This window comes from Phacochoerus africanus, chromosome 1 (genome assembly GCF_016906955.1).
Source record: "Phacochoerus africanus isolate WHEZ1 chromosome 1, ROS_Pafr_v1, whole genome shotgun sequence".
NCBI classification, from domain to species: domain Eukaryota; kingdom Metazoa; phylum Chordata; class Mammalia; order Artiodactyla; family Suidae; genus Phacochoerus; species Phacochoerus africanus.
In genome coordinates this window covers 7870211-7890154 of record NC_062544.1, presented here as the reverse complement: position 1 = coordinate 7890154, position 19944 = coordinate 7870211, and the positions used below count along the sequence as shown (strand labels likewise).

At 41.8% G+C, this 19944-nt stretch overlaps 1 protein-coding gene across 3 annotated transcripts in view; it reads right to left on the bottom strand.

Moving 5' to 3' along the window:
* Positions 1–4028: 4028 nt before the first annotated feature.
* MARCHF6 (membrane associated ring-CH-type finger 6) overlaps positions 4029–19944 on the bottom strand; it is an 86797-nt gene continuing 70881 nt past the window's right edge. For all 3 annotated transcript variants that reach the window (XM_047770051.1, XM_047769961.1, XM_047770141.1), the window contains 4 exons: positions 14147–14236; positions 11881–12013; positions 10809–10944; positions 4029–7683 (listed from right to left, as the gene is read on the bottom strand). In XM_047770051.1, the coding sequence (XP_047626007.1) occupies positions 7593–7683; positions 10809–10944; positions 11881–12013; positions 14147–14236 (450 nt within the window). In that variant the 3' untranslated portion in view covers positions 4029–7592. The remainder of the gene's footprint in view (positions 7684–10808; positions 10945–11880; positions 12014–14146; positions 14237–19944) is intronic.

The following is a 19944-nucleotide window of genomic DNA, read 5'->3' as shown; positions in this document are numbered from 1 at the left end:
CCCAAGTCCTGTGCAGCCCCAGGGCCCCTGAGGCAGACAGAAGGAAGGCAGGCCTGGGAGATGCTTTCAGGGCCGATGTCCACAAGGCGGCGCCCCAGTCCCTGCCGGACCCAGGGCCAGCTCCAAGGCCAAAGGGTCCAGGCCCAGGTGGGGCTTCTTTCCTGGGCCCCTGTGACTCTCTGGCCCCAGAGGCCTCACGGCAGCCAGAGGACACAGGTGTGTGCCTTCAGCACTGCCTGTGGCCGTGCAGCCTGGTCAGGGGTCCCGGTGGGAAGACAGCTTGACAGATTCCGTGGGGTCTGGCGGCCTCTTTTGTTCCTCGGGAGGCAGGCGTCAGGACCCAGACACCATCGCTCGTGACCACGGAGCTGGCCATTGTCTTGTCTGTTGAGAGATCATGTTCCCCGCTGTACTGGACTGACAGTGCTCTCTGCCAAGGCTCCTGGACAGAAGAACGACCCAGGCTTCCCTAGAGATAGATCCACATCCTCTTGGTCCCAGGAGCCTCCATCAGGGTCCATCACAAGGGGCTCGATTGAATTCCCGGTGTGCTCGAGAACCGGAGCTCGTGGCTTACCCCCTCCCAAGGTCAGGGTTGGCATCTGGGACGCCCCCACTCCCAGGCCTTCCCACGCCCTCCCCGTCCTCGTGGGCAGCCCCCCGTCTCTCCTTCCCGTCCGAGTGGGTCTCTTCGGTGGATGGGTCCATGTATGCCATCGGGTCGACACCTGCTCGAAGGGATCTCCTCACCTTCGTTGTCTTTCTCTGTCCGACTCCTTTCCCTTCGTGTGAGCCGGTCCAGTCCCACCCGTGTTGCTGCCAGTGGCATCATTTGGTTCTTTCTGAGGGCTGAGGAGGGGTCCATTCTGTGTGGGGAGCCCCTCTTCGGCCTCCAGTCATCTGTCGATGGACATGTCGGTTGTTTGCCTGTCCTGGCTCTTGGGGTGAGTGCTGCAGTGCACACAGCGGTGCATGGAAGGTTTGCAAGGCAAGGTCTGGGCAGACAGATGCCCAAGAGTGTTATTTCCTGTTCATATGGTCATTGTGTATTTCATATTCTGAGGTACAGTATGTTAATACACACGAAAGAGAAAATACAGCAGTAGACAGGAATGCCCAAGCAGTACATTTTTAGCTTAGTTCTGGTAAGCAAGATATTTAATAAAGAGATGAGGAGGTTATAGAGAGGTCAGATAAAGAACATCAGGCCTGGCAAATATTATATGCAAAGGCCCTGAGATTTTACCTACTTGGGTATAGGATAGCCTTCCTGGAGCACAGAGAACACAGAGAGTGATGCGGCAGAGTGCGTGAACTTATGCCAAGTTCTGTTTGTTCGCATTCATCTTAGTGAATCAGAAATAAAAATCATCAAACAAAAGTGAGAAAGGAGAAGGTGGTACCTCGACGCAAGAGAACATATGCAATCATCTGTTAGAATGTATGAACGTTACTTTTTAAAACTGAGCTGTAGTTAAACATGCAATAATTTGCACACATTTAGCCTGTACAGCGCAGTAATTTTTGACATGTGTATACACGTCAAACCAGGACCCCCTCAAGACAGTGAACACATGCACCGCATACATGCACCCCCAGACCCATTTCGTCATCGTCTGTGGAATGCCTCCAAGTTCCTCCTTGCCAGCCCTTGGTCTTTTCTATAGACTTTTGAAGTTTACTTTGACCTTTTCTAGAATTTTATGTAAATGAAGGCATCCAGTACATTTTTGGTCTATTTTCACTCAGCATAATGATTTTGAGGTTTGCCTGTGTTACATATACTACAGTGAATTGCTTCTTGTTGCTGAGCAGTATTTCATCGTTACGGATAATCGCTGATCCATTCAGCTGCTGATGGGCGTGTGGATTCTTCTCAGCTTTGAGTGATTGCAAATAAAGCTACTCTGAACACTCATATATAAGTCTTTATATGGCCTTGCACTTGCTTTTCCTTCTGGTAAATAACTAGGAGTTTTAAGTATATATTTTAACCTCTTAAGAATTATTTTCCAAAGAGGTTATACCATTTCACATTCCCTTCAGCTGTGTATGAGAGTTTCAGTTCTACAGCCTCACCAGGTGGTATATGGTATTTAATTTTAGCTATTCTAATAGATATGTAGTTGATTTCATTGTGGTTTTTACTTGCATTTCCTTCATGGCTAGTTCTGTTGAACACCTCACGTGTTTATTTGCTGTCTATATATCCTCTTTAGGAAGTGTGTTAAATATTTTGCCCATTTTTTTTTTAATGAGCAAATAGGTTTTCTTACTATTGCATTTAGCCTTCCTCAAGTATTCTAAATGCATCTCCTTTATCAGAAATGTTTTGCAACTATTTCCTGCCACTCCATGGCTTGTCTTCTTGCTCCTAAACAGTATGTAACGAAGAGCAGGTCTTCTTAATTTTGATAAAGCCCAATTCATCAAATTTTCCTTCAATGGATTGTGTTTTGGGGGTTGTAACCAAAGGATGAATATTCTCTCCTGTTGTCTTCTAGAAATTACATAGCTTGGAGTTTTACATTTAGAACTACAGTCCATTTTGAGTTAATTTTTGCAACACTGAGATATGGATTTTTAATCTTGCACCTGGATGATGTTCAATTTTTCCAGCACCATTTTTTCAGCTTTTACACCTTTGTCCAAAAGCAGCTATCCATGTATGTGTCCATCTATTTCTGGACTCTGTTCTGCTCCACAAGACCAATGGATTTGTGCAGCCAACAGAAGGGATTGATCCATTCAGGCAACGAACGAAGGGGTGAGTGAATGGGGTTCCCAGATGTGATGTTCCTTGTTCTAAAGAAAAGTTACTGAAGGAACATGGAGAAGCAGAAAGACACGGCAGTTACATATGCAAAGGGAGAAATTTCAAATAGAAGGAGAGGGAACAATGTAAACAGGTATAAAAAGGGGTCTTGGCCCAGGTTTCCGACAGTTGAGATGTGGACAGGCTTAGCCCCACATGGGCTGTGGAGAAGCAGACCGCAAGAGGGACAAAGAGGAATTGTGGGTGTGGGGGAGGGTGCCTATACACACTCAGAAATTACGGGCGTAGCCAGGTCATCATGGACTCTCCCTGGTGGATCTTTTCACTGGGGTCCTTATGGCAGTTTATTCGTATCTGTAATAGGACCTTTTGCTCATTTTCTGTTCTTTTCCATTCTAACTGGGCTCCTTGGAGGCCAACCTCATACTTCATTCTACTATAATACTAAGTACAGGGCTGGAAACAAAACAAACATCCCAAAAATGGGGATGGGCTGGAGGGAATGCTACCTCCTCAGACCCTTATTTCACTTGTCAAGTCTATTCTGTTGCAACAAGAATTACTGCAGACTGCCATTGGTGGCAAGAGAGAAATAGTGGCCACTTTCTGAGCTTCACTGTACAATTTCCTTTGCTGTAAAATTTCAGCAGTTTTAAATTTTAATTTAAAAACCTTAAAGGTTTAAAAATAAAAGTTTAATTTTGATCTATGGGTCAAAGCATCATCTCTCCTGCCACCACTGGATTTAAAATAAATATAAAATGCACTTGATTTTTTGAAATTGTTTTTTAAAAAAGTTTTGAACCTGGAAACAAAGAAAGATTAGTAATAAAAGACCCTTCACAAAAGGCACTGAGGAGGGAAAAAAACTACTGCAATCCCTTCCTTTTTCTCTGATAAATATGGTCAGTATGTAAAGTGGGACTGTTTGGTTTTACTGGTGATGTTCTGACAGTTGGGTTTTAGTGGAGGCACCGAGCTGGGTGGCATCTTCTCTGGGCACAAGATGAAAGGCTTCACTCTTCCCGGTGAGGGTGGCCTCTAATTACCATGGAGGGAGAGCATCTTCTGCAACTTTACCTTCAAATTCATACTTAGAACAGAGAGTCTACAGTCGTATGTAACTTGAGTTCTTTTTCTTATGTAATTATTATATTTTTAACAACCTGGACAATCTACCTGTGCCCACTAATAATGCATATTTTTGTCATTCTGAAGCAATCTTGCAACAAAGCAAAAACAAACAAAAAACTAGGCTACAACTATCATTTTTATTCAATCTTGTTCTCTCAACTCAGAAGGCAACAAACGACCACATAAAAAAGGGAGCACTTTTAGAATATATACACATAAAGTTGGCCTGAGTGTCTAAGGGGTTAACGAAAACTGACGCCCCTACCAAGTAAGTGTTCTAGTTCTTCAGCTTCTACGACAGTCATTTCTAGGCCTTCTGGTCACTACATTTTCATTTAAGGTACTGTATTAATTTCACAACTACAAAATGAGGCACTCATACAAAATAGACGGGAATGAAAACAGATGTATCCTGTCTTATCTTTACATTGTATTAAATGCCAAAGACATCAGCGATTATCTGAAAGAAGCCCTTACTCACGGTGGCTGTTTTAAAAAACGACACAGGGCAGTAACAGATTGAAAGGAAAATGTGCGATTGAGGGGGCAAGTTAAGTAAGGAGATACAAGGCCGTTAACAGAATCTCCACAGATGAGCTTCAAATAATACTTTTGTGGTAAGACATTTGTATTCTTCTTGGTGACTGAATAGGTAACACTCTAAAGGAGTATTTTAAATATAATTATTTAATTTTACAATATAAAAAACTTCTCACAGTAAGTAGAGAGCCTAAAATACTCGATCCTGAAAACGAGTATTACGTAGCTCACTTGCAACGTTTTAAAAACTGCCAATGTTCTTAATGCCGGTGCCACATTCTCCAGAGTGAGTGTGTGTCTGCAAGTGCAGTACAATGTAGAAATGTCCAGTGCTTCTGTTTTGTTTTAAAAATTCATCAATTCAACCTAAATTTGAGAATTACACTTTAATAGTAGCATTTTGCCAATACAGAAATAACATATCTAAGATCAAATAATTTGAGGAAAAAGTTATTCTCTATTACTTGAATAAGGGAAAGAAAAAAACACAAGAATCCACATAGTAACAGCTATATGAAATGTTGAAATAAAAAAAATTACTTTTTGTTTACATCTGGAATTGAGATGTCCTATCTCCACTGTTTCTCCAGAGAACTAACAGGAAACAAATCACCTAAAAACATGGAGTTTTTTAAGGCTAGCTATACACAAACTTCACATTGGCATTTTTCTTCAGTTTTCATCTTAACTATTAGTACTTAGTAGTTTAAAAATCAGACAATTTGCTAATAATAAACAACTGCACACTTCATACTATGACCATTTGATAACTGGTCATGTAAAACTAACCCCAAATGTTGATTTGTCTTCAATAGTAAAAATAAAGCAAAAACGTCTTCTTTCCTAATTAACTTCCTTTAAGACAATTTTTAGCCCAATGTAAAATGAAGCAGAACTACACTATTATTTTTTTTTAATTCTACATGAAGAAGGGCAGCAATATTTGCACTTTCTGAACTAGAAGTTTTAAGTATTTATAAGACTATTGGTTAATAATAAAATTTTGATGCTATCCAAGTAAACAGTATGCTAGCAAATGCTTTCCTTATTGAAAACAACAGGACAGAGAACAACTGAGAAACCAGGGGAAATCCTTAAGTAAGACAAGAAGATAAAGTTATCTGCCAGCAAAATGGAGGGCAACCTTTTGGCTTTTTTTTTTTTTTTTTTTTACAAAATATCTGACAATATTTAAAATTTTGTAGAATAACAATTTTTAATCTTTTGTAGTATCTGCCTAGATTTCTTTCTGGTAAAACAGATAAATATGTTCCAATGACTTTATATTAACGTCTACAAATTCTCTGGGAAATCAAAAAAAAAAAGTTAAATGAACATAATTAAGTTATATGCCCAATTTGATAATATTTTTCTCCCAAAGAGAACAATTTATACAGATATACACCATGACAGATGGCGTTATGTTTAAAACGCTCCTATTTTTCACAGTAGGACTAAACTTCTAAGTAAAGGTAGGGCTAGCAAAGCCCGTAATTTCAAATATAAGAAAGGCTACTATAAAGTGCCAAAAACTCTAACACTGCATCCTATGTCAAGCTTCTTTCTTTTTTTTGATACTGATGTTTCAAAATGTTTTAAAGTAACTGCTTACCACTTCAGGAAAAATTGTTGAAATATAAAACAATCAGAACTTGTTTTTGATTTTGCTAACTTATGTTTGGCTGATTCTCATATTTTAAAAATCCCCAGATTTAAGCCTATGGGTTGTAATACTATATGGAAATTCGTTTATGGTTTCTTAAGACCTATGCTGCCCATTTGCTTTGAGATCTCCTAAGTTATCATTCAAAACCAAACACTACCCTTACAATACACCGTTAACATTAAATACTTGGATCATGTGCCAACCATTCTCTTTCTCTAAACTTCTAAGTTGAAACTTTGGTTATAAGGGAAAACTAAGTTTGAAAATATTTAGTTTTCTGAGACTTTACAGCACATTTCCTATGAAATACATTCTGTACTCCTATGTAAAAAGGCCAGCTTAGCCAGCTTCCTTCTGGTCAAATAAAATCAAGTTGGTTTTATTTGTAATTTTATTCTGTAAACAAAGCTTTGAAAGCGCTGGAGAAATGCACCGCTCCTAGTTCTCACCCAATGATGTACTAACTACCAGGACCGGGGGGGGGGGTTCTAACAATTTCTCTAATGCTGTCCATCTAAGACCACAAACCCCATCTACATTTAACTTACATTTCAGTATGTCCTTATTCCAGGAAGATGCAGTATCATCGGTGATGTTATTCTATAAGATTTATGATCTTGCATGACTTTTGGCCACTGTTGCCAAGAAGGAAAAAAAGATAGCTGTATCTGGGAAAAAGGGGTTGGGTGATCTAATGAAAAATCTTCTTTTGGACTTTTTTTTCTCTAAGTATAGTCATGCCCCTAACAAGCACAAAAACCCAGCTCCCAATGCTGGTCACTAGGAATATTAAATTATCAAAATTAAAAATAATTTCCCTACCTAGCACAAGATACTATACAATATTACAAACACAGACACATGAAAAAAAATCAGGCAGTAGAAAATGTACAACAGCTTTGGTGTTATACAAAATAACTTCCAAAAACGATTGACAGTGAAGCACAAGTTCATGTTTTCTTACCACAGACACTCCACTGTCGATTTCTACTTGTTTCCTTTTACGTTCTTGGTAAGGTCTGAACAGCCAAGAGAAACAGAATGTACAGTTTACTCAGTAAGAACTGCAAGGAACACCACGACAGTGCACTCCAAAAGACGCCATTGAAAAGTCTTGCCCCTGCACCATGGCTCTGTGGCACATTTCCTGTCAAGATCACAGCAGGTCCAAAATAAAGTGACAACTAGATTTAATAAATTAATATACATTTTGTTTAAAGATGTACAATGCACATTCTGTTTAATCCAAGGTTTTAGGGTATCCAGGAACTTCTATTTACACATGTACAGACCTCAGACAGCAATGATGTCAGAAGGTGCAGGAAGGGCAGCTCTCTGGATGCCGAGAACACAAGTCAACAGATTTAAAATAAAAACAATGCTGAGAGATCACTGGGAAAAATCTCCAAAGAGAGAAGTCCACAAAAAAGGACACGTAAAGGCAAGGGGAAGGTCAAGGTAGTTGAGACAACCACTTTATTCTTGGGATGACTGTGGAGGTGGCGGAGAGGTGCCCTGTTTGCCAGATTTCCGTTCATAGTTCACAAGGCGTTGGCCCACAAGGTACCTGGGTTATAAAAACAGGGTGGTTACTCTCCTAGAGGATCTTATTTACTAAAACATTCTTCCTGAGAGTAGCCCGTGATACACTTTTAAAAATGTAAACCAGACCACTCCACTCCCGCTTAAACCCCTTCAATAGTTAGGTAGGTAGAAGGGGAGTCTAGAAATGAACACCTACACAAGGCACAGAAGCAGGCATCGCAAAGCAAGGTATGGGTTTAGGGAAGACATGAGAGCAGCAAAGGCCAGAAGGCCTCAGATGCTGGGCAGTGGAGTACAGGCTCTGGTCCATACCTTCCGGCTCTCATAAACTCTGACACTTGGAGACCAGAGGAAGGCAGGGCAAAGTAACCTTACTCAGGGGATTTATCTGCTATGGATCACATTTTATAAAAGAGCTTAGAGTACAGATCTGAAGGAACGGACTGGAAATGTAATAATCAGAAAATTGAGTAGAGAGAATAATACTGAAAAGCTCTAGTTCTAGAGAAAAGGACAAATCAAAGGACAAAGATTTCAAGGAGGTCAAAGGGAGCGAGATGGCAGAAATGTGTGTACGCAAGTGACTTTCTTGGACTGACTGGTCCAGGAAACAGTGTTAAGTGTTCCTAACCGACGTGATGTGGTGACAGAGAAGTTATGGCAAAGGCTGCAGGACTGTGGACAGAAATAGAGACAGAAATTCCTGTGGCTGGAATGACAAGGCTGGAGGTCTCTGCTGGCATTCCCATTGTGATGGCGGAGTTGGGAAGGAGAGCAGTGATGTGCCTCAATAACCCATGGGGAATGGTCTGGAGACTGACCCTGGGAGCACAGCGGACAGCAAAGCTGATGGCAACAAGCAGGGGCGGGGGGGGGGGGGGCACAGATGGACAAGTGGGCAAGAGGACCCATTTGGAGACAGCAGTGCAGAGCAAGGAGAGCCCAGGAAGACGTTCCACATGGGCGCAAGAACAGGAGGGGGAGCCAGCCTGTGTGAGGGCTACCAGAGAGCTGGGGTCTCTGAGACTCAGTGTGCTCATCAGCAAAATGAGAACAACAGCCCTATGTCCAGTGCTTGCTTAAGGAATAGAAAAAGCCTTGGTAACAAAGGCCTGGCATGTGCTGAGTGGCAACATTTACTCTTCACCATGATTTTCTCCACCCTGACTTTCATCTATCACTTTTCTGTGAAAAAAGATATGCCTAATGAGGTACTTGGCAGTTTACACTGAGTAGCCTGACTTTTCACTTTTTATAAACATGCCACTAATCCTACTGCTGCTTCATCCATGAGCTCACAGTTTAATCCCTTCTTCTTTGTCTTCCTGATTCTCCTCCTGAAGTGAACCATTCCTTACTCCACTGTTCCCCAACCAACCAGTGTTTTATCAAATTGTGAGCATTTTGTAAATGTTTTAGACAATGACAACTGAGCAACACCTGACATACACATGGCACTACCTGACACACATGTAATCACAAACCATATTAAGGTATCAACATAGAGAGAAAAGCAAGGTAAACTTGCCCAGAACCAAAAAGTAACTCAGTGGTAGAAAAAGGAGATTCTATGCACACTACTGTATGTGGAATGGACAGATAACACAGGGAATTCTACCCACTCTTCTGTGATAACCTACATGGGAAAAGAACCTGAAAAAGAACGGATATGTGCACATGCATAACTCAGTCACTCTGCTGTACAAGTAGAAATTATCACAACACTGCACATCAACTATACTTCAATAAAACTTTAAACAGTGAGAAAAGAAGGGAGGGAGGGGGAAGTCTGAACCCATACCTAGCTCCATCACCCTGGCACCCTCTCATGGCCCCAGGGCACACATGCACCCTTGGAGCCTTCTAGGGACCAAACCCTGGGAGAGTGGATACACAATGTCAAACAAGATGTGCCGTCCAAGGAGCCTGCAGTTCAAGGGTTTCTACATGAGGAAGCAGACGGGGAAGGAGAAGAGAATGTGGGGGGCTGTGGGAAGCTCCCGGGGTGTGTCTCTTTTATGTTACTGCAGTAACGACTGCTCTGCCAAAACAAGTGAAGTGAGAAAAACTGATTTTCGTCACTGAAGTCCCCCTCCTCATTCTTTCATAGCTGGCAGAACTTAGTACTGTGGCAGCCTAAGCATTCTTAGTTTTTCTTACAGTCAGTAAATAAACACTGCTTTGGAAAAGGCTGGACACTCTAAGTTTCATTCTTAAAAATATTACTCTTAAGAATCCTCAGAGGAAACAGGTGACCATATAATTTGTTGTCCAAAGGCGGCACTCACGAGTAAAAGGGAGTCCTGCTAATGATGGCACAAAGGCAGCACATGTAAACAGGAACTCTCCCAGGCAAACATGATGACAGTTATAAACTTGCTTGTCTGTGAGATGCCACTAAAGCAGAAGAGGATCCAGGCTTCCATTAGGACATGGAGGGTCAAATGGCCAGCATCCTCAGAGGTGTTTTCCCTGACTATTCTCAATTTCTCATTAAGGTCAGGTTGCAGAGCTTCCCCCCAACAGAGATCACCACAGCACTTTTGCAGTAAACTTATAGCCTCTCTCAGCAATGGTAAGAGCAGCCCAATTGCCTTTAGTTGCAAGAAAGGCTTTAGGCAGGCACTGATAATCCCTAATATAGGCTTCTTCTTTGTATCTACAACTGTTTAATATGTTATCAGACCAGAACATTTGAAAACAGGTTGAAAATTATTTTGAAAGAACATTTAAAAAATCTTCCTCCCCAGGGAGTTCCCACTGTGGCATGGGAGGTTAAGGATCTAGCATTACCACAGCTGTGGCACAGGTCACACCTGAAGCTCAGATTTGATCCTTGGCCTGGGAACTTTCATATGCTATGGGTGCAGCCAAAATAAACAAAAAACAAACTTCCCCTCCAAACCAGTTTCTCCCAAGTCTTTTTATCTCCATAAATGACAACTCCCCAGGTGCTTGACCCAATCAAGTTCTCAATGGCCTCTTTTTCACATCCTACCTTCAATCTATTAGCAAGTCCTATTCCACCTCAGAATATACCCAGAATCAGAGCACTTTTCCCTCCTGTGATTCATCATGTAAGACACAAAAATTAAGAAATGAGAGATCTTAACAAGAGCAGCTGGATGAATGGAGGTCTAGACTTACTTGTCATTTTTAATATGTTCATAAAGGCGCTTAAACTGGCGGACCTGGAAGGACAAGATTCCCATCAATACCACAACCATCAGTAAAAATGGATAAATCCGCCGATGGACCAAGTTTTGCATTTCTGAAGTAACACCTGTAAAACCAAAAAAAGGAAAACTCTGAAGTGCATACAGAACGACACCGACATGGAAATAATTCCTCTCCCGAAGCAAAGGAGGCTGGTGGTGCCTAACTGAGACTCGTCCTGTGCAGAGGGAGTAATACAAGGAGTGCTGGCAGGCAGAGCCGGGCACAGCTAGAGGAAGAGCCTTGTAGCTGGGTTATTCTCGGAGCTGGGTTATTCTTAAAGACCACTGAAGAACCAGCAAAAGGGTTTTCACCAAAGAGTTTGTATAAACAAAGAGACCCATCCCTCTGAAAGGTCGCTGCGGTCGCAGTGTGGAGAATGACCGTGTGGAGGGTTCAAGGCAGGGAAACAGGCAGCCATAGAGGTTGAGGTGAGCGCTGCAGACAAGGCCCCCAGAGGGCAGACCAGTGGGACCTGGAGACCAGCTGAGTACAAGAGCAGAGAGCCTCAGGTGACACGGATGACCCTCAAGGCTTCCGACTTACACAACTCAGATGATAATGCCAGAAACCGAGAGAGGGAATTCAGCAGAAGAGGAAGATTCGGAGGGGACAACTTTGTGCTTATAACTGAACATACACTGGCTTATGTACTGGCTCTAAGAGCCTGTGAAGATTCTTAAGTACTGACACGAAAATGTCTACATGTTAGAGTGTCACGAATTAGTATTTCCTCTTTGGTTTTCCTTTTATGCTGAAGAACATTTTTTAAATGTCAGTATTTTCTCACCTCTCTAAAGAAAAAACTACCAAAGAGCTTTATGATCCTCATCTTGCTCTGAGTACTGAAACCTGAGAAAAACAGTCTTTTGACAGTATTGTCTTGGCTGGATTTATATTTACAACATAGCATTTGGAGGCAAGTAACCTCGGATACTGAAGGGACAAGAATGTGACGACGCTAACAAGGTGCTCCCTCAAGCTTCCAGCCACCTTTACCCACCTAGTAGAGGAACGATGCCAGACGCAATGACGTAAGGTACACACAGGGAAAGCAAGAGCACAGAGATCACTGGCGCTGCCAGTTTCCGAACGATATAGTGAAGGTCAATGTTCCGGATGCCGTTTGCGTAAACCTGGAACGGGAAAAAAACAGAACAAGAACACAGGACAATTTCCCCAGGTTAAAAGCAATCTCTGCTGAATTCAAGATGCACAGAGTTGGGGAGCTCCCGCTGTGGTGCAACAGGATTGGCAGCCTCTTGGGAGCTCTGGGACACAGGTTCAAGCAGCCCCGTACAGTGGGTTAAGGATCCAGCGTGGCCACAACTGCAGCTTAGTTCGAGGCTGTGGCTTGGATCTGATCCCTGGCCCAGGAGCTCCATATGCCACAGGGACTACCAGCCCCAAAGGATTCAAACTCGTTATTTGTTTCAGAAATCAAGGCAAATTCTGGAACTCACACCTAAATATGGCATCCACAAGTTTTACTTCCTTACACTTTGCAGTTAACTCTGCTGAGAGATGAAATAAGATGCTAACCTAGAATAATAATTACACTAGCCTTGCTCTATATAATACCAGATGGCACCAACAATATTAGTTGAATACCACACACCCTGAAGCAACTTCATATATAAATTGTGTAAGAGTGATCTGTTATTACTCAAGATTGCATTCATCTTATCTGAATATAAGAAAATACTATAAACAGGAAGCATGTTTCTAAAAAGCTTATATAAATCAAATGTCAACAAATTAAAAGGTTTTTTACGTAACAATCTAGTATGAAAGTAAGTTAATTTTTTTTTAATTCAAGAATTTCTAAAATATTTCCATTATCTTACCTACAAAGTTCTATCCAATAGTACTGTAGAGGAAAGAATGGACGGAAATGGGGGAATCTTGGGAATAAGAGAAAATACAGCTGGCGTGCAGAAGGTGACAAAACAGAAGAGTGGTATTTGTGTTTTTCCCCAGCATTTTAACCTCTTCTGGCCCAGAGTCACATAGTGTGGTGCAACTCAAGACAATCCCTCTATCCTTTGGAAATGGACCAGAGCATTTGGATGCAAATGACAGGCTTACTGCTCCAAAGGCTCATTTCTGATCCCCTCAAAATCCTTTTAACCCAAATGCACTTAAGTTAATGCAGCAAGGCAACCCCATGTTTAACCATTTTACTTAAACTTATACACATGTATGAGAAAGAATGCATCAGAGAGCAAAATAATATAGAGATCAGCAATTCACAGCCTCCAGCTGTAACTAAACCCTTATTCTCCCCAACGGTCAGTCTCACCTGGAAACTCCAGAGGGGACTGGCCTGTACTACTGTCATGAATGGATACGCTGCCAGGCACCCCACAACCCACCTCACTTCAGAATCAGCCTGCACTTGAGATGCACACGCACACACACTGATTCCCTGGCCCTCCCCTACCCCCGTCAACCTCCAGGTACAGGAATTTTTGGATGGTTTTCTTGTCCATACTGGGTTAAAAACTACTTTATTTCCTATATGCCAAAAGAAGGTATACTTTTAGTGCTACAGAACTATAACACCTTATCAATTTGGTGCTGCCCTAAGGATAAGAGGGTTGTCCGTAAGTACATTCTCTAGGTAACTAAAACTTGAATAAGTACCAACATCTACTATATTGGTTATTTTGGAAGAAATCTTCCTAAAAGGAATTATCTTACTCTTAGCCTTACTATCACAGAATACAGAAGTACAATTTACCTTATTCAAAGTTATCTCCACAATGACCAAATTATCTGATGGTTCCATAATACAAAACAGTCTCAGGTGCTATGTGGCTAGAATATTCCTAAACAGTTATACTTTTTAAATATATTCTCAGTTATGCTTTTTAAATCTATTATCTTTTTCTGCCTTTTTATTTATTGTCTTGAACAATAACTGCTTTTCTAGTACAGACGTACAAAGCCTGAATACCAAGGCTTCATCAGAACTCCTTCCCTTTAAAAAAAAAAAAAAAAAAGCAAACACTAAATTTTGCCTTTACTTTGGGTAGAGTTCTAAGAACTTTAAGCCTTTGGTTAATTTTGAGATGAGGGACATATTAAGAGTGGTTGATGAAAATTCAGGGGATAGAAGAGCAAACTGCCTTTTTCCTTTAAAAATAAGTTATGTTCACTTAAGAAAATGTAGAAAACTCAGAAGGCTAAGAAAATGGAAAATAAGAGTCACATGAACCAAACTTCTCCTATCACTTTGTCTTTTTCTGAAAACTGATTTTGCTTACCTGCTCAATTACAGTTTTCAACCACCACTGAGGACCCATCAATGTTATAGCTGCAATGATTTTGGCATGCAGGACGCCAAGTGCCCAGTCCTAGAATAATAAAAATCATTTAACAGATTTTTATTTTCTTTTAGCAATAAACCCAGCACAGAGGCTACACAGTTTTCTTGCATTATTTACAATACATTTCAAAACAGAAGTTCTGCTACATTAGTAACAATTTTACTGAAAACTAACTTACACTGGAAAATCCAAGGAATTTTTTTCAATAGCTCAAGCTCAGTGTTTCTATCAAAAACTCATTCTTGCATTGAGTAAGAAAAAGAAGAAGGAAAAAAAAAAAACGAAACAAAAAAAACACACTTCATTCTTGCAGTTCCTGGCGTGGCTCAGTGGTAATGAACCCAACTAGTATCCATGAGGACTCAGGTTCGATCCCTGGCCTCATTCAGTGGGTTAAGGATCCAGCGTTGCTGTTGAGCTGCGATGTAGATCACAGACATGGCTCAGATCCCCACTGCTGTGGCTGTGGCGTAGGCCGGCAACTGCAGCTCTGATTTGACCCCTGGCCTGGAAACTTCCATACGCCATGGGTGCAGCCCCCAAAAGACCAAAAACAAACAAAAAAAACCAACCTCATTCTGTACCTTTCAAAAAAAGCTACATTATTTTTCCAAGAGAACTAAGAAAAGTATTTACATTAATGGAGATCGAAACAAACAGAATAGTGCCCTGATTTTATTTCATCAAACCATCCTTAGGCTATTTTATTGGTTTTAGATGAGCTAATTATGTCAAAATAAGAGAGTAGAGCCATGTTTTACCTAAAGAAACCAACCCAAAGGCTCAGAGGGCTTCTGGGTGGGTGCATTCACAGGCCTGCTGAACTGCTTAATTAGAACATCTACTGCACACCAAGCTCCTCACTGTGCCTCTGGCCTGGGCACCCTGTTCTCCCCCAGGCAGACAAAGTGATCACCACCCACACTCACCACCAAGTGATCTTGTAAACTGCAAATCAGATCATGTAAGGAGACTTCCCAGCTTACAACCCTAAACATAGCACCTGTTCTCTGTTTGTTTTTTAAAAATACACACATTTTTTAAAAAGTATCACATGACACTTAAATCTATTCTTACATAAAATTGAAACCTTCCAGAGAAGGCTGGAGTCCTCTGTGACCAACTAACCCAATCCCTGATCCCTTTCCAGTGACAACATCTGATCTGTACCCTCCATGTTTGTCCCTGTTACCCACCTGTGTCTATACATCTATGTCCCATTGGAAACGTGCAGTATCTGTTTTATATGGATTTTACTCATACTGTTTTTCCTCCTCTTCATTGTCATCGTCTTGAGGCCAAATGTTCTGATTTTCTGGTTTGGTTGGTTGGTCTTTTGAAACATCTTCAAATGGGGCAAGAGACTGATACATGCACTGAATTCTTGAATAACCTCAAACATCACTCACTCTTCATCCTGACAGACAAATGGCTCAAAGACTTTCTGTCTGGAATAGGAAGCTTGGTTTTTGTTCCCTTTATTTTAATGGTCTCTAAATGCGCTTCTACCATAATGGTTTTCAGTGCAATAATGTCCATTACCAGTATGCTTTTTTATTTTTAGATTATGATTTCTCTTTCAGAAATCATAAGTGCAAAAATTTTACAAGATATGTCCAAATACATGTCTTTCTCATCAATTCCATCTCATCAATTTCCATTTCACCAATCTAATGAGCCCCTTCAACCTACAGAATCAGTTTTCAATTCAGTTAAAAATGTCTTCCATTTTTGTTTCAAGGTTGCCTCATATTTTGGCATCACAGAACCCTTATTATGGGTATATTAAAGTCTCCTGAATGTATCCTCCAAGACACTGTCTTTCCCCTCAATTTCCTAGTCTTCAGGGTGTTTTTGTTTTTGTTTTCTCTTTAGGGCCTCACTTGTGGTATATGGAGGTTCCCAGGCTAAAGGTCGAATCGGAGCTACCGCTGCCGGCCTACACCACAGCCACAGCAACACCAGATCCTTATTAACCCACTGAGTGAGGCCAGGGATCGAACCCACATCCTCATGGATACTAGCTGGGTTCGTTGACCACTGAGCCCTGACAGGAACTCCCTAGTCTTCAGTTTTGCTCTGTGCATCGGTCTTCCAGGCCTCCAGTCTGAGCCTAAGTGGTGACTAACCACACTGAATGTTTGAAATCTATGCTGTGTAACACCACAACAATTTCACTTTGTTACATGGCTGCTGTTCTGTGTGCATAACACATACCCCAACTGCCTATGCTTTTATTCTTCTATGTGGATGCTCGTGGCTCCATAAGCAGTTGTCACTGGGCAAGATATTCTGATGACCCTTCTTCCCTTGGCTGCTGGCCACCCCACCCCGCCTTAGATAAAGCATATTATGTTTCTCTGCAGGCTCAGCATTGCCAGAGGCTCAGATGGAAAATGTCCTAAAGGACTACAAAAGGATCTTTTAACCTATTAGACCTCCAGGAGAGCAAGTCGACAGTCCCCTAACAAGAATGTGAAGAAAGCCTCCCCTGCTTTTTCCATATCCTTCCAGGCTCACAGGCAGGGAAGGCTCAGCCCACCAGCTCAGCTTTCTCCTGGCCTTTGGGAGCCCAGAAGGCACCCAAGAGAGGTTAAGGTTCAGCTGGGGAGGTCCACAGATCACTGAGGTTCCAGCTCTTTCAGGATCCACTTGTTTCCAGTCCTTTCCCTCACTAGCTCCACTCCTGAATTCCAGGAGCCCAGTCTCCCATAGATCTGAGTAGCTTGACACCGGAAATTAAGTAGCTTAGAGTCAGGGATGGAGAAAAGGCAAGGTGTTCTTCAAACTCTGGGGTTCTATCCAGGGTATTAAAGGTACCATGACGCATGTTCTATCTACAACTTGTAGTCTTCTCCTACTCAAAAACATGTCTTAGAGCTATATATATCCAAACATATAGCTCTACTTCCTTTTTCTAGACTCCTGCACTGGATTGCAAAGCAAAGATACACTACATTTTATTTAGTCATTCTCCATTGATGGACATCTGGGTTGCTTCTAATTTTTTTGACATGATAAAAATGATGTAATAACTGAACAGCCTTGTTAAATGTTTACTTGCAATAGATTCTGAAAAGTGAAACTGATGGGTCATAATATCTAAGCATCCTTAAAATTGAATAATTCTCCTGGGTTATGGTACTGTCAAGTACAACTGAACAAGCTGCACTTACCACTCAACGCAGTGAGAGAGAACAAACAATACATGGCACTTGGAGCCCTTAGTAAGAGAGTTTGAAAAGGCTCATTATAGTTTCTCTGCTTGTGTGAGGCGATTTGGGGAGGTTTTAAGGAAGTAGGGCCTTGCTCTATTCCAGATGCTATTTAGGAAATACACGTAATCTATAATTTGGTACTTTAATAAATCTTATCCAGAAGGAGGGAGAGATTGAGGCTCATAAACCTAGCTGGAAATGAAGGAGCAGCCAATCCACATTAGCCAGGGCAGGGGCACATTTGGTCATTTCTGTGGTTTAGATAATGCTCATGTTTTGCCAGTGCTTTGAAATGATTATGGAGGGGTCCTGTTTTTGTCTTGATCCATCATGGTTAAAGAGTGGTCTGCGTGATGCTGACGTTCTGTGAATTGTTTACATCCAACAGGAGAACACCAAGGCTAACTAATAGGGCCAGGCCAGCAGGTGGACGTCAGGGGCTCTTTTACTATTTTTTAGTGCTGTGTACCGCACAACACCAGGAGGCACATACAATCTGTTTGCTGCCCTTACAGTAATCCCCGGGTTAAGGTAGTGTCTGCCTGATCCTCCACTATAGAGCTCTATGCTTTCCTTTAAGGTATCAAGTCATCTGTAAGGTAAACACCTGGCCAGCATGCAAACCACCACCTCTGCACTGTAGTGGCATCAAAACATGCCCGCAAATTCCTCTCCCAGGGAGTGGCAGAGGTCTACATCCCCTTCCCTTAAATCTGGGCCAACCTGTGTGACTTGCTCATAAGAGGAATTAGTAAAAAGCAATACTGTAGGTCTTCTGAGATGAGGTCACAGAAGGCGATGCAGCTTCTGCCTTGCTTGCTGGATACTCTTCTCCCTAAAGTGCCTTGTAGGAAGCCCAAGTACCTTGAGGCTACCTAGCTGTGAGGAAGCCCAGGCACACCCAGGGACTCCAGCCGACAGCCCGGATGAAGGGCAACCAACAACCAGTGCCATCCCTCACACCTGAGTGAGGACTGAGTGATGACTCCAAATGATGCCAGCTGAGGCTGTCAAATCACACTCAGTCTGAGTCATTTCAGATCAGACCCCATACATGTAAGAGACACAAGCCCCTAATGCCCTGCCTTAATTTTTGACCCACAGACTCTGTGGACAAAATAAATGGTGGTTTTAAGCCTGTAAGCAGTAGCTGTGAGGTAACTTCTTATTGCAGTGTAACTCATCAACCTAGGGGTTCAGTATCCACTGACAATCCTAATAATAAACAATTGTTAAACATTGCAAAATAGTGATTTTTCTAATTCTGTTATTTTGTCTACCTTTATTAGCCAGCATTATTTTGTGAAAAACAGCTTTTCTTCAATCCCTGGTGCTATTAGATTACACCACAATGCAGCTCCTACAGAAAGGCATCGTATCCGCTTCACTATTTCCCTTTTACACTCATTTTCACTCCAGTTCTCATTTATGAGCACAGTGGATGAGAGGCACACACCTGTCTATGCTCTATCTCGCCCTGAGGTCTGCTGCCTCGCTCCCTCCTTTCTGACCCACTCCCCTGCACTCTAGGTTGTCCGCGACACTAACTCCTATAGAAAAACCCCATCCGAAAGTCCTGAGCAAGGTACTTGCTTGCCCCAATCACAGCAGTCTTCTCATGCCCCTTTCTCTCCCACCAGCCTACAAAGTCCTCAAGCCTCATTTCCACCTGAGTTTTATACAGTCCAGGGTTTAGCACACATTAAAGCATTCAAGTAAATATTTGCTGTTAAATGAAGTTTATGGCGGTCCTGCATCTGGAAAGTAGAGGATAATTTACATTTCTAGAAATTCATCATAATAGACTAAGAGGGGATTTTTTTAAAACAAGGCAGAAAAACCTTTAAATGACTAAAGTCAATACCTGGCTCTTTTTCTTAATACCTCTTAAAAACTTAAGGTCTATGACAGTAGCTCAGGCTAAGCTCTAAATACTACAGAAAAAATAACTTTCTTTTTCTGTGAGCTTAAGGCCTTTGTGTGACCTGCACAGGTTCCCTCAGAATGCTCTTTTTAAGACTTTGTGGGAATGGGGTTCCCGTTGTGGCACAGAGGAAACGAATCCAACTAGGAACCATGAGGTTGCAGGTTCGATCCCTGGCCTTGCTCAGTGGGTTGAGGATCCAGCACTGCCATGAGCTGTGGTATACATTACAGACGTGGCTCGGATCCCCTGTGTGGCTGTGGCTGTGGCGTAGGCCAGCAGCTGTAGCTCTGATTCAATCCCTAGCCTGGGAACCTCCATGTACCACGAATGTGGCCCCTAAAAAGCAAAAAAAAAAAAAAAAAAAAGACTTTGTGGGAAAGGGGCTGTAATTATTCAAAAGTGTAAGTTACTGCTTCAAGTCTCAAAGCCAAAAGAAGCAAGATATCTCACCCTAACTAAAAGGTGTCAATTTATATCTTTAAATATCTGTGGAACCTAAATGAACAGTGACAGTTTAATCCATAAAGTCAAGTCTTTAATTTTTATTTATTTATTCTTTTAGAGTCACAACTGCAGCATAAGGAAGTTCC